The sequence below is a fragment of the Antechinus flavipes genome, chromosome 1 (genome assembly GCF_016432865.1).
Source record: "Antechinus flavipes isolate AdamAnt ecotype Samford, QLD, Australia chromosome 1, AdamAnt_v2, whole genome shotgun sequence".
Lineage (NCBI taxonomy): Eukaryota > Metazoa > Chordata > Mammalia > Dasyuromorphia > Dasyuridae > Antechinus > Antechinus flavipes.
In genome coordinates this window covers 329,530,263-329,545,765 of record NC_067398.1, presented here as the reverse complement: position 1 = coordinate 329,545,765, position 15,503 = coordinate 329,530,263, and the positions used below count along the sequence as shown (strand labels likewise).

Sequence of the window (15,503 nt, the reverse complement as noted above, 5' to 3'; positions counted from 1 at the left end):
CCATCTAACAGATATGTAATAGAAAAGAGTTTTAAATATACAATTTTTAAACTATCTCCAACCATGTAAGATTCTAGTAAACATTATCCCCTAATACTATCTTCTCTCAAGTTGGAAAGAGATAACTGTCTATACCTCCTGACTGATGTTTGAACATGTAGGTTCTCATAGAGAATTATAATAATGCCTTCACCAAAGCCTAAATGGCTTATTCAAAAGAATAATAAAGCCAAAGAATACAGAAATTAGGAATTAGATAGGTCTAACTTTCCTGAGCCTTTCTAAAAAGCAAACCTCCTGAAAAAATTTTGGTCTCCTATTTTGTTAGTACTTTTGAAGTTTTAAATTTACAAGTATTACAATAAAAGGTTTTATTTCAAAAGTGAATTTAAACCACATTAAAAAATCATGCTTAAAAAAAACTCTCACACTTAGCAAACTTTCTTTTTATATACATACAATTAAAAATAATAAATTTTAGAAAGGTAAATCAAGATGGCTAAAAAAGAAATCAAACTTATTTATGCAAAGTACTTCAATGAAGAGCATAGTTTTCTAATCAGATATTATATATTAAGTTATACACTTAGAACCAGAATGGACTCATAGAACATTATCTAATCCTCCAACAACATTTTACATATAAAGACAGTTAACCAGAAAGACTGGGTTGCTCATGTGCAAACAGAAACCAGGTTATAAATGATTTCTAAATAATCTCATGATAATAAAAATATAACAATTTTCTGAATGTTTAAAAGTAAAATATGTAAAAGCTAGCAATTATATATATATATACATATATATGTATATACACACTGTTTTAAGTTTTTTAAGGTACTTTTAAGTTTTATTTCATTTGCAATTGAATCAACCTTTGCTTAAAAAAAAAAAAAAGGAAAAAATTACAGGGGAAATTTTACACTAATCTCATAATACAAACAATTCTACTACTCAAAGAGAAGGGATTCTACTATTCAAAGGAAAGGGACTGTGTATAAATGTATAACTTTTATCCTTCCATTAGTTTTCATGACAATTTAAGTTGCTAACGTGAAACAAAGAATTAATATCTCTTCTAACACTAATCAAAAAGACAATTTTAGAAATAAAAACAAATCATTTATACAAAGAATTTCCCATATGCCACATTTCAAACCAATAGAAGCTACTAAGAAAAAAATCACCTATAAAGCTTGACATTATGGAAACTGAAAGCAACCATGAAAACATGGTTTTTGTACTTGCATTGCTCCGAATTATCTTATTAAAAACCAAAATCAATACCAGCAAGCATGTGATGATCAAAATAATCCCAAGGTCCTAGCACTAGTATTGTCCATCAAGGAGTATGACATTGGAAATTTTAAGGTTAAAAATTAAATGAGGTTTCAAAGTCTAAGTGTCTTTTTCATTTCTGTATCAGTTTTCCTGTAGAAGAAAATAAGCATACTATATTATACACACCGACTAAATCAGGCATAAAGAAACACAGCCCTTCATGAAATAAGCAATAGGGAAAAGAAGGCAAATGCAAAACAGATTCCCCAGGATTCCACTGCAACCATGAATTATAAATGTTTTACATCTCCACCTAGGAGAGTCTCCTTACCATCCCAAGGCAGAAGAGGATGAAGAGCAGTAACCATGGTAAATCTGTACAGCTTCGATCCTCCAGAGGCTTCCACTCTCGCTTGGAACTCTAAATTGAAAACACAAAATAAGAGAGAATAGAGATAAGTTAGTTAAAAACCATAATATGTATAAACTCACAAAAACCAGATCACCTTCCCTATTCTGCCTTTAGAAATCTAACAAACAAATCTACCATTAAAATAAACACTTAAGTCTCTATATGTGCCAAATCCTGTGCCAGGCACTGAAGATATAAATATGAAAGTTAGATGAGAGTTTCAGCATCATGGAGTTTAATTTTTATTGAGAGATAGCACATATTCAGAGGTAAGTATACCTGTGATATTTACAAAATAAACAATTTTAAAGAAAAACAGTAGACAGTGGAAGAGATGTGAAGACTACAACTAGGGGATCAGAAAAGGTATTTTGAAGGAGGTGACATTGGAGCTGAACCTTGAAAAAAGCTAAAGGTTTCAAGAAGAGAAGGGGAAGACCAATTAGAAGATTATTGTAATAGTTCAGGCAAGAGCTCATAAGGGCCTGTACTAAGACATTTATAGTATGAAGAAAGATAGGTACACATTCAAGGTACTTAGGAAGTAAAATCAACAATCCTGGCAAATGACTGATTGGCTTTGGGAGTTGGGAGGTATTCAAATGAAAAGTGAAGAGGGAAAGAGGACTCTTAAGCTCAGATCCTGAGGGAATGGAAGAATAGTGGTACCCTGAACAGAAATTGCGACTTAGTAGAAAGGGAAGATTTAGGAGAAAAGATAATGAGTTCTGTTTTAGATATGTTGAGTTTGAAATGCCTCTAAGATATCCAGATAGAGCTGTTCAACAGGCAGTGGGAGATACATCATTGTGTAGTGCAGAAAAGAGAGTGGATTAGACATGGAGAGCTGAGAGTTATATGCAGAGAATTAAAAAAAAAACAAAAAACAAAAAACAAAAAGAGGATCCAGATACATATCTGAGTTACATTCACACTTAAGGGAGGGACATGGATAATGACTCTGCATTATGACAGATGACTCCTTTCTCTTTACTAGGAATAAAAGGCCTCCAGATTAGACCTCTAAGGACCACTCAGTACTGAGACTTTTTCTAGTTTTTATTGGGGAATAAGTGGAAGCATAAAAGGCAGCCATCAGTGGATAAAGTGCTGGGCCCAGAGTCATGGGCCCCACTCTATTTGCTTTAATCCCCTGGAGAAAGAAATGGAAAACCACTCCAGAAAATCCAATGGACAGTATTGGCTACTGTGGCCCATGGGGTCACAAAAAGTCAAACATGACTAAACAAAGTGATAGGTAACTCACCTCAGTATATCTAGCTAGACTAGATCCAGACTATGTTTTCTGTCTTATCCATCAACCCACCAAGGCACCAAAGCCACCCAGAGTTTACCCACTTCCCATTTCATGCTGTTAGGACAAAATTAATGACGATGAAAGCTAGCATTTATATAGTGCCCACTCTGTGCTAGGCACTATGTTGAGTGTTTTACAGGTATTGTCTAATTAGATTCTCATAGCAACCCTGGTGGTAGATGCTATTATTATTCTGATTTGTAAGAGTTGGAAAAAATTGAGGTAAACAGATTAAGGAACTTGCCCAAGAACCACATAGCTAATAAGTATTTGAGGCCAGATTTGAACCATCTACCTACCTCAAGACCTTAATTTATAATAGCTATGAATTTCTTAGAACAAAACTTCCTCTGTCAGCCATCTCCCCTACTTAATATTGTGTCCCTTTAGAATATAAACTCCTCAAAGGTAGGAACTATCTACCTTTTGTATTTGTATCCCTAAAATCTAACACAGTGTCTTAAGCACAGCAACCATCAAACACCTGGTGATTGACTGATTAAAGGATCAATTCAATAGGCAGGGAAAGAACCATGACAGAGCAATGTCTCAAAAACTCAAGAGAGGAGAGAACATGTTTATTCTATCTCCTTCCTCTTCTAATGCTAAATAAATCCTTAGCAGTCTGGCTTCCAGTCTCAACCCTCATCACTCAACTGAAACTGCTCCACCAAAATCACCATAAATTTCTTTTAATTGATAATTCGAAGAAGTCTTTTCTCAATCTTCTTAGCATGCACTATTTAATAGTGTTAACCAAGATCTTCAAGATAATCTCTCCTCTCTGGCTTTTTTGTCAGGCTCTTTCGTGACTGTTTTCCTAGCTGTATGACCACTCCCCTTCATCCATGATATATACTGTGGCTATAACCACCAAGCTCTATCTCAGTCTTATACTCTCTTACTTGGTGACTTTGATGAAGTGAAGTCTAGTTTTGAGGGCTCCCGATATGGGAACCAAAAATATGACGAGGTTTAGGTTTGGGGTTCCCTTTAGTAGGGAACCAAATGATGAGGTCTAGATTTAGGGAACCAAAATGAGATTAGGGTTTTTGGGGGTCAGGGAGTTAAATGATAAGTTCTAGTGGCAGATTCGGGATTCAGGGAACCAAATGTAGAGGTCTGGCTCCCCTGCAATCCCTTGGGATTTGGCACAAGGGTAGGGAGTTTTGAGGAACCTCCTTCTGGCGGCGCAGGGATTCTCTGTAAAGGAATTTAAAAACCCAAAAACTAGACTGATATAGGAATTGGAAGTAAGGTTAGAAATCCTGACAGAGAGGCATAAAGTCTCCTTAGGGAAATAGGTGAGAATAAAGAGAGGGTAACAATGAAAGAGAATATTAATCCAGTGGGCAGAGGTTTCCTTGGCATAGCACAGCACAGCCTAGCATGTTTAGAACCTCTGCAAAGAAAGGGTTTAGATTGGCTCTTTTATAATAGGAGCTTTGGCTACAAGCTTAAGAGGGCTCGTGGGTGGAGTCCCAAATTGGCTCATCTACAAGCTGGGTTTCAGCTTGATCTGGAATTTGAGTAGAATTGAATGAGTTTCTTTAATTGAATAGGTTTGGAATTCTTCTAGCTCAGGATTGAATCAATCCCACCTAGATAACAGAATGAAAGGGTTGTCTTGTTTCCCTTAGGTGGGGTCCCTCACTGAGGCAGAGTTGAAGGAGATTTTCTCCTTCAAGGAGTTTTAGAGTTTCGGGGTCACTTCTTCAACCTTACTAGCTCCCCTAACTTCATTCATCATCTCTATGCATGACTTCCACATCTAAGAGATCCAGCCTTAATCTCTCTTCTAAACTCTAGTAATTAGTTAGACATCACTGACTTCCTATGAGATATTTCACACTGGCAAGTTGACAAGCATCTTAACATAGCTAAAAGTGAATTCATTTCCCTCATGAAACCCACCCTTCTTCTGAAGTCATATATTATGGGCCCAGGCACCAGCACCCTTATGGTCACCCTGGTTTGTAACTTTAGCACCTTTGATTCCTAACTCTCTCATTCCACATATACAATCAGTTGCTAATTCCTGGTATTTCTCCACCTTTCTCAAGTACATCTCTATCTTCTCCACTCACAAGTCTCCCCTTTAGTTTTGGTTTTCATTATCTCTCTTAGATTACTACAATAACCTTTTGGTCTCCCTAACTTAGGTCCCTATTCCAATCCATTCTCACACAGATGCCAAGATTTCCCTAAAGTGCAAGCCTAATTCTATTCAATGAACTCTAGTGACTTCCTGTTACCTCAAATAGAAATCCCTTAGTCTGATTTTTAAAATTCTTTACAATATGGCCTTTTCCAACTTTTCTTATTTTACATATAATTCCCCCAGAGCATTTTTCAGTCAAGCTATGTAGACCTACTTCCTCATCCTCAAGATGTTCCATTTACTGTCTTTGTCAACCTTGCTGGAATTAGTGTAACTCATGAAATCCCTTTTTTCTTTAAAATTCGAATCAAGGACTACCTTTTGCAGAAGAAATTTCCTGATTTTTTTTCACCTCATCCTGATTTAGACTCATCCCTTTACCAATACCTTCATCCAATTATGCTTAAAGTATCTTATATGTACATAGCTATTTGTATGTTGTCCCCACAATTAAAATGCGAACTACTATAAAGTAGGACTGTATTTTTACCTTTCTTTGTATTACCAATGCAGCTTAGTATATGCCTAGAATATGATATGAATTTTTAAAATGCTTGTTGACTGAGAAGAACTTGGGAAAAAAAAAAAAAAACATCAGGTGAAGGTTTTTCAAGGGTGGAAAGATCTAAGAATATCTGAATACCAAAAGGCCCACTAAATATAAAAGATTGAAACTTAGTGAGAAAAAAGGGGTTGGTCAAAGATGCAATCTACTGAATGATATGAGGAGATAGAATCAAGAGCACAGACACCTAAAAGAACTGGTGTTGGCAAGGACAAGGTCTACCTCATGCTCCTAGAGAAGATGGGGAATGATGTCAAAAAGATTGAAACATGGACTTAAGAGAGGTAAGTGAGCAACTGAACAATGGCTGAAAGTATAAGGTAATGGCAACTGATGAAAAGGATGGGGAAAGTAATCGATGGCATAAGAATCTTGAGAAAAAGCTATGTGGAGTACAATAGAATCAATTAAGAAAGAGTAAAAGGATTGGCATGCAGCAGTGAATGCTACAGTTAGTGTAGTTTTGGGACTCCCTCCAACAATGTTCCGTAACACTTAAGCAGGAGTAAAGAAGAAAGACAGCTAGTGTTTGGAAAGTGATGATTGACAGTAGGACAATAGGACAAGGAATTTGAAGATTGAGTAGTCCAAAGTTGACTGGATAGGATCAAGATTTTGAAGAGGAAAGCAAGGTCAGATAGCAGGACTGATAGCCTGGAAAAAGAGGTGAGATGAAATAAAAAATGCTCATTAAGAACATTATTGTGTGAGATTAAAAAGTGTAAGGCTTGAGGACATTCCATGAAGAGCTTACAATCTAGCTACAAAGACATTTATTAAAGCAAGTAACAGTAAATTGCGAAACACAGTTAAATGATTTTTACTAGTATGGAACTGTGAAGTTCTAGGAACTATGACTGCTGTTTCCTAGAAACATAAAGAAAGGCCTCTGGGAAGAAGTAAAATTCAAGCTGGGTTTCGATGAATAGACAGAATTTGAAACAGAGGAAACAGAGAAGTAATTCTGACACAGCAGAGGGAAAACAGTGCGCTTGAATCAGACATTTTGAGTTTAATTATTGTTTAATAAGTATGTTTAATTAGTATGACTTAGGAGGCAAATAACTTCATCATTTTAAACTTCAGTTCCATCATCTATAACCCAACTTCTTAAACTTCAGGTTATAACCCTATATTGGATCTTATAACTGAATGAGGAGGGTTTGCAAAATTATAATTTATTATCAGTAAATGTTTGAATTATATACCTATTTTATATACCTATATACCCAGGGTCACATAAAAATTTCTTGGGTGAAAAGGGATGGGAGTGGAAAAAGTTTAAGAAGCCCTGATTTATACAATAAAATTAATACAATAAACTAGATGAACTCAGGTTCCTCTCAGCTCTAAATCTATGCTTTTTGTTCAAAGACATGATCAGGATATTGAGTAGACAGTCTTCTCTGAAACAAAAATGTCAGGCTTATGAGTGATTAGTTCCATTTTTGTTAATGAAAACTAGAGGAGGGAATTAAATAACAAGTTTAAGAGTTTGGTGTGGAGGGGTTTCCACTGTAAGTAATGGAGAGATATTGAAGATTTTTAAGCAAGAAAAGAAAGTGATAAATACCAGATGAAAAAAATTGAGACTAAATCCCAGTTCCACTACTTAAAGATATGTGACTGGCAAAAATGAAACAACTAATATTTCACAGTCACCTGTTAGAATATTACTGTGTCAAAAATTCTTCTAAAAAGACATATAAAGTGAGCAGATTAAAAAAAAAAATCAGGAGAAAAATAACAGGATGCAATTACTAAACTATGTAAAGGACAACTTTAAATGGCTACAAATTTCACACATAAAAACAACAGACAACACTGGTACTGATTTAGAAAGTAAATCTCTTTTAAGAAAAGGAAAGTTAGAAACAATCAATCTTATGTTGCTTTACTGTTTTGAGAAATTGTACAATCTGAGAGCATTAAGTTGGGAGGTTGTATGATTTTCTAAAATAAAAATTATCAGGAAAAAAAATTTTAACTACAAACAAAGCATAGTGCTATGAATTAGTATTATAAAGGAGAACAAAATATCAAGGAGTTTATATTCTAGTCAGGAAAATTTTAAAAAGGACTACAAGGTAATGTAACAAATTAAAAGCACACAAAGATACCTAAAAAGGCACTTTTGAGATATTAGATAAAGGAGATCTCCTTTCTGGTTGGGGTTAAAAGTTGGGAAAAAGCAGTTTGGAAAGGATTCAGAGGCAAGTCTCTTAACCAAAGTGGGACTCTCTGCAAATCTGCAAAGTGTTCTAAATGATCCCTAATTTTGCACTGATTTTTAATCTTTTCTTATTTAGTAGATTCTTTCCTGCTGTATAAACACATTTGTAGATCTTTCCAACCTTGAAAAAAAATTGACTTTTCTCTATAAGCTAATGTCAATCCATCAATAAGCACTTATTATACTCTAAGATTTTATGATTCTGTCCCTCAATATGTTTTAAGAAACTCTTCCCTAGAAACAGGTAAGTTCTCAATACATAAAGGAGTGATATGTCAAGAAGACCCAAATCCAAATTTGCACTCTATATTTACTATCTCTGGACAAGTCATTTAATCATTTCACTATCTTTGCCAAGAAAATCCCAAAGACAGAATGACGGTCATGAAGAGTCAGATAGGACTGAATGAATAAATAACAGCAACAAATCTGAGAATACTTCACAAAAGTCCAATTATCCAATAATAAAGAAGGAAGAGTAGTAATAATAGCTCTTCCTTCCTTTAAAAGATCTCTAAGCTGATGCCCAAGTTCTTCTAACTTTTCTAAAACCTCCTAAAACCAAAGCAATATGCAGAGTAGGACAGGCGAACCAGTAACAGGTTCTGATAGATGGGTAGTTTCCATGGCAGCATAAAAGCAGCATAGTGGATTATATGACCATCATGGGAATGGCTTGAAAAAAAAAAGATGCTGGCTCTTGGGTAATGGCTCTAGCAGAAGAGTCAGCTCCATTGGCAGGCACTCCAATAGCTGCTCCAACAATTCACATATCTAAGACTGCCAGTACTGTATTTAACAGTCAAATTAATCATTAAAAAGTATTATAGCACAAAACAAATACAAACCAAAATAACGCTGAGGTTTTCATCTCAGATCCTGAAGGCTGATAAAAGTGACAAAAAATGGTAAGTCAATAGGTAAAGGTCTGTAGAAAGAGAGGTATAACAGTTCATTGATGTTGGATTATACTTTCATACAACCATTTTGGAAACAGCTAAGTAGTAAAATAGCTAAAGCCCTGAATCTGGTAGGGAGCCCTGAGTTCAAATTTGGCTTCAAAAACACACCAGTTGTCTAATCCTGAACAAGTCATTTCAACAGCTAGCTGACTTAATTTCCTTATCTGTAAAATAAAGATAATAACTTCAACTACCTCCTAGAGTTATTATTATGAGGATCAAATGATATCATATTTGTAAGCACTTTGAAAATATATATGTATAACATAAATTATAAAATATAATATAAAATATAAATATAAAAACTATTATCAGATAACAATTTAGAATTTTGCATAAAGTAACTAAAATACCCAAACCCTTTGACCCAGAGATTCTGCAATAGGTATATAATCCTAGGAATTCACTGATAAAAAAAGAAAAACCCTACATACAGTACAAGTATTTATTTATAGCACATTTATGGTAGCAAAAAATAGAAACAAAGTTAATTCCCCATTAGTTGTGTAATGGAAAAACCTAAAAGTTATAGCCTAGAAAAATAATCATTCAGAACACCCTGTTATAAAAGATCTGACACCATCATAATCAATTAGTATTGACTGAGTACCTTCTGCTTGCACATTATTGGACTATGCAACCATATCCAATCATACAACTCTAAACAGAAAGCAAAAATATAATACTTACAGTACAGTACTAGGACACTACTAATAATTACTTTACTAGTGAGACACTAACTTGTCCCATATTAATAAACCTTCTACAATTATATTTAAAATTCTACATTTGAAAATTCATTTCAGGATAACAAAATACCCAAATCAATGTTCAAAGAAATATGGATACTTTTCTACTATAACATGCTCCCAAAGCTCTAATTGTATTTTTCTAATAAAAATTTAAAGCTCCAGTATCCAGCCCAGATTACATAATTTTGTTGTAATGAGATCTATAGGAATATATGTCTGCATGTATGTATATAAATACAAACATTTATACATATCTCATTACAACAAAATTATCTAGTAACAATTTAATCAAGCAACCCTCCTTTTTTTTCTTGCCTTAGCCCATATATCATAATATTAAAAACCTGAGTTTTCTGCCACTATAGTTCTTTCTCCTTTGCTCTAATCAAATCAGTCAAGCATTTACTTATGGGACACTTACTGCAGATCAAGCACTATGCTAGATGTTGTAGAAGAAATTTTTAAAAGGTCATAGCCAACAGAATTAGGTAATATACATCACTGAATCCCAAAGAATGAGTGAATGGGAAAAGGTTAAGGCAAGAGACAAAGGAGGTACACAGGAGGAAAATGAGTACATGGTCCCTAGAATTTGTTGAAGAAGCAGAGTCTAAAGGGCTGAGATGCAGGAGCCCAGGTGGTCAAAACCATAGCAAAAGAACTAGAAGTAGTGGATGTCAAAGTCAAGGTCAGGTAAGAGATTTGGGAAGAGGAAGTTTCAAAAAACATATCCAATGTCTTCTGGAGGAAACACTATACTGATACTAATCTAATAAGAACTTTGAGAAAAACCTTCTAACACCCTTTATGCTGTATTATATCCACAGCACTTAATATGTTTTTCTCTGGACTGATATCAGGTCATTCCCATATACTCCTGGGAATAGGGAAAGAGGAAGGAATTGTGTGTGACTGGAAACCCAAGATAGAGAGAATATGATATTGTTGAAAACTCAGTATAATGGCAGTCCTGGTCTCACTGGTATAAGAATAAAAGTGGCACTTTGAGGCCTGATAAGGATAGAGGAGATGGGGTGATTCCCTATTCCACAAGCCTTGTCATCATGGTACCAGTTGCCTTGCTACAAGAGTTAACAACAGTAAAAGCCTCAAATGTATTCTTCCCTCAATGCTGACACTATACATCAGTAGCCAAATTCTGCACTCATATAAGTATACAGAAAGAGAAGGAGGCATGAGAGACCTGTTATGAGTCATGAACTTACTGAAATGAAGCAGGAAGCCCAATGGTTGAATGATTTTAATGGTTATTTAACAGGTTTAACATAAGGACAGTTGACTGTAATGTTGTTTTCCCCATTCAATTCAAATTCACAAAGAGCTACCAAAATTAAGATGACTCCAACATTTTCAGCAGTTTCTACCTCCTCTTTTCTTTCCTTGTAAATAAGCCCCCTTCTATTTCTTACTCAAGCACATGAACATTATTTCATTAGAGAGGAAAGAGCAATGCTGAATGCCAAATGTAGACTATCCTATTCAGAAATGTTTAAAATTAATAAAATAAACATCAATGACCAGAATAGAAAATTTCCTATCTCTAACCCCATCCCAAATACACACCTGACCTTTGCCAGGCTCCTTTTAAAGATGTGTCTGTTCCATTTAAAGATGAGGGCTTAATACCTCTTGGGGATAAAGGAAATAGTCTTTCTTAATTCTCTGAGGTATTTAGTATAGTGCCCTACTTACCAAGATACTAGAAAAAAATAGATATCATTAACAAAATAAGGACAACCTAACTTCATATTTCAGTAGCTTTTCCCACATTCAGAGGACTTCTGGGAGGATGGAGTACTATATGTCAGCCTTTTGTCCCAGGAGACTGGGCAGGTTAAGTACACTCCAAGTAGGAATAGGCAGAATATCTGAAATGGAAGACAAACAGAGGCATTCAAGGGCCTCAGTGTCAGCCCTGAAAACAAGGAGAAATCAGGAAAATAAATGAGACTCATATTCTGCCACTGCTACCTCAACTCAGCAACCACTGTTAGTCTTTAAGAAAGACCAAGTTTTACTCATTTTCTTTCCTTTTTGACCTAATTTTTCTTGTGCAACAAGAGAATAATATAAATATGTTTATACATATTGGATTTAACATATATTGGATTGCTTGCCATCTGGGGAAGGGGGTAAAGGAAGGAGGGTAAAATCTGAAATACAAGCTATGCAAGGGTCAATGTTGAAAAATTATCCGTGCATATGTTTTGAAAATAAAAAGCTTAAAAATGAAAAAAACTACTAAGTCATGTAAATGAAAGCCAGAGCAAGTTGGCCTATGCACAGGTACCTGGGGAATAGCAATCAGGTTAACATAGAATTAAATGTCTCTCATTTTTCTCTTTGAAACCAGTTTGATGACCATTTCACAGACTCTTATGTTTTTCTTAGAAAGCAGAATATATCTCTAAAACACTGTTTGACCAGTTTAGTATTTCAATTCACCATGCCCAGGAATCACTCATAAATAGTCTTCTATGGTTACTTGTTCTCAAACTCTCACGAGAATTCAGGTATAGAGATGACAAAAGTTGATCTTTCAGGGATGAGAGAAGATATATTAGTTTATACTAATTTCTTTTAGATAGGCGTCTCCTATGGTAAGACAAATAGGTATACAATCAAAATTGTCAAAACTCCCTCCAAGGACATTCTGCTTCATGAAATTCTACAATATGCTTTTTATTTGTAGGGAGTACTATAGCAACAAAAGGATAAAAGAGCTGATGTGTATCATTTTTGCCACAGTTTTCAATACAGTGAGCAGTTTAATGAAGTTGGATAGCAATAAAACATGGAGACTTTTTATCCTTCTGTTCATACCACCTGCAAATAAAACCCTGTAATAGGATTTTGAAAGACACTGCTTGTCCTTTGGGAAAGCTCTGTCAAGGATTTAGAGGGTATAACCACTTACAGTTACCATAAGTAATCTGCTTCATTTGCTAAGTCTGATGACAGCAATCTATATTTGAAAGGTAAAAATAAAAGCATGATTGTAACAGGCAGTTAAAGGTAATAAGATACACTAAGTGGAAAAATACAGTCATCCGTGTCCAAATGACTTTCTTAGTTCATGAACTTGATGCTAAATTCCTAAAATTCATCTAGTTTGCCACCAAAGTCAAAGAAGAGAAATGTCACTCGTTAGCAGTTTTTATAAATAATATACATAGCAACACAAAAACCTTTCAGAGATAAACCTAAAGACATACTTTTGACAATATTGAACCTTTCCTCAGGATCACTGATAAAATCAGAGATCTAAGAGAGAAATGTCAGTAAATATCAGTAAAAAGAAATATATATATAATATTGTAATCTATGCAATAGATCTCAAACTAATGCCCCATTAATAATAAAGTACAATATTTCAACCCTTAAAGTTTTGCTGTAATCCTCAAACAGTATTTCTAATGATTTCAGAACTTCTAAAATCAACTATTTTCATCCCTTTTGAATTTGAGCAAATCTTTCTATCAGGATTCTTTAAAAAAAAAAAAAAGGTAAAAAAAAATTTGATGAAATCCTAACATAGTAGACATTATACTCTTATCTGTTGATTGAGAAAATACATATAGGCAAAAAAAATTTAGGAAATCAAATTAAAACAAATTAATATTTTATTAATTATATAAGGGTGACTGTTAACTGAGTCAACAATCAATAACCTCATTCCACTTACAGTGACAAGATGTCTAGATACCTTTATCAAATGAGAACATCCCAATTGTTCAGTAGGTGTGAACAAGCCTTGAATACCTCCCCTTTAATCAGTCAAAGGCACATCAACCAGGTGAGGCAGAAAGTCTGTTCATATTGGCAGAGAGATGATCACCCTCTGTGAGACATATAAAACTCAGTAGTTGGTTGGAAATGGAAGGATTCAAGCATCTAACAGCTTAGTCACAGAAGCCCCCAGCAAAGCTACTGAGAAGGAATGGCATGGGTGTGAGGAGAGAAATGACACATACTAGCCCTGTTATCCCAGATAATTCCTTTAATCTCTTAGTATCCCCAGGCAATTCTCTAAAAACTATCATTGCAAAGTAAGTTGATCTTGTCAGTAGGGGGAGTTTCTATACCAAGGAATTTCTCTACGATAATGAATTCAAAAGTCCATATTGAAAACCAAAGCAAAAAAAACAAACAAACAAACAAACAAAAAAAAAAAAAAACCACATATGAGCAAGAAATATTGTTCATTCATCTATAAAGTATATATTTATTTATTAATGGAATTACACATTTCCTGATCCAACTACAATGATGTTTTGACCCACAGTTGGTAATTATTACCTCTTCAATATTTGACAAGGATTTGCAAAAACGTGGCAAAATAAAAAAATGACTATGAGAACCATTTGATAGGGCCAAATGTTTAGAGCCATTTGTCCTAGAATAAATCAATTTATCTTTAAATTTACAATTTATAAACCTATTTATCATGTTTTTCACCAATTCCTGCTCATTTTCAATTAAAAAAAAAAAGGGTTGTCCCAACCGAAAAAGTTTAGTGTAGTTTTAAACTTAGAAAGCTTCAGATAAGCTTTTAATAACTTAAAACAGCACTAAGACTTCTGAAACACACTGTATAAAACACTTGACTTCTTTCTAATGCTGACCTCTAGCTCTATCCTTCTTTACAACTATATATGTACAAGAGAAATTGTTTAATGAAATACTAAATCATAGACTTCTAGTAAAGTCAAATAGGGCCAAATAACAAAATTTCATAAGAATTAAAAAAGATTTCCAGGGTGAAAGATAAAGACATATTGCAAACAATTTAAGACCACAGGATTTCAAGAGCAAAGACATACAAAAAAGTACTGCAAAAAGTCGTAGAGGCCATTTATGACTGGAACAGGAAATAATCTGGCCATTTAGTATGAGCAAAGAAAGAATACCAAAGAGCCCATGTTGCACTGAGAGCCATGATATTAAATTATCAGAAAAATATCAAAAATAACAGAAAAAATATCTCTAGTACATGGAGTAAGACACAGACAAGACTCATACAACATGAAGAGTAGCAATTATATTAGTAGAGATTATCCATACAACTAAGTTATATACCAGAACATTCAAGTATCTATTTTAAATTTTTTATTTTTTTCAGTTAACAAGCATTTATTAACCATCCTTTTCAAGTACCCCCCTCAATAGGAAAAAAAAATTTAAACAAATGTTCATGGTCAAGCAAAACTCATTCCCATCATTGGTGATATTCAAAAATGGGAGTTTTTCAAAATCACTTGTCTTTACAATTTTATTGTGAATGGTACTCTTGGTTCTGTTCATTCCACTATGAAATGATTTATACAAGTCTTCCCAAGTTTCTCTAAGCTATTCATTTTATCATTTTTTATAGTACAATTATTTCTTATATCCATACAAGCCATGTGCCATAATTTCATCAATTCCAATTGATGAACACCCTTTAGTTTCTAGTTCTTTGATGCTACATAAAAAGCTACCATAAATATTTCCATGCATATGGTTCTTTTCTCCTCTATTACCTCTCTGGGTATAAGTTTCATAATAGTATCTTTGAGTTGAAGAGCATGCTTTCAGCTTCCTTCACTACTCACAGAGCTTTCTCCAAATAGGAAGTACACTGGTAACATTCTCAGCTGCTGCAATTTTAAGCACCTATTTTGGGGGATAAATTGAGATTAGTCAGTTATAATAGTCATGAGATCAAAAAATGAGAAAAGAGGACAATTCTGGAGAGTGTGAAGCCTAAGCAGGAGGGAGGTATGGAAAAATAGAGGAAGAAACTAGAAGCACAATGC

General features: G+C 34.3%; 1 protein-coding gene across 3 annotated transcripts in view; it reads right to left on the bottom strand.

Moving 5' to 3' along the window:
- SLC44A1 (solute carrier family 44 member 1) overlaps positions 1 to 15,503 on the bottom strand; it is a 205,725-nt gene that overhangs the window by 148,772 nt on the left and 41,450 nt on the right. For all 3 annotated transcript variants that reach the window (XM_051967106.1, XM_051967115.1, XM_051967098.1), the window contains exon 2: positions 1,613 to 1,702. In XM_051967106.1, the coding sequence (XP_051823066.1) occupies positions 1,613 to 1,702 (90 nt within the window). The remainder of the gene's footprint in view (positions 1 to 1,612; positions 1,703 to 15,503) is intronic.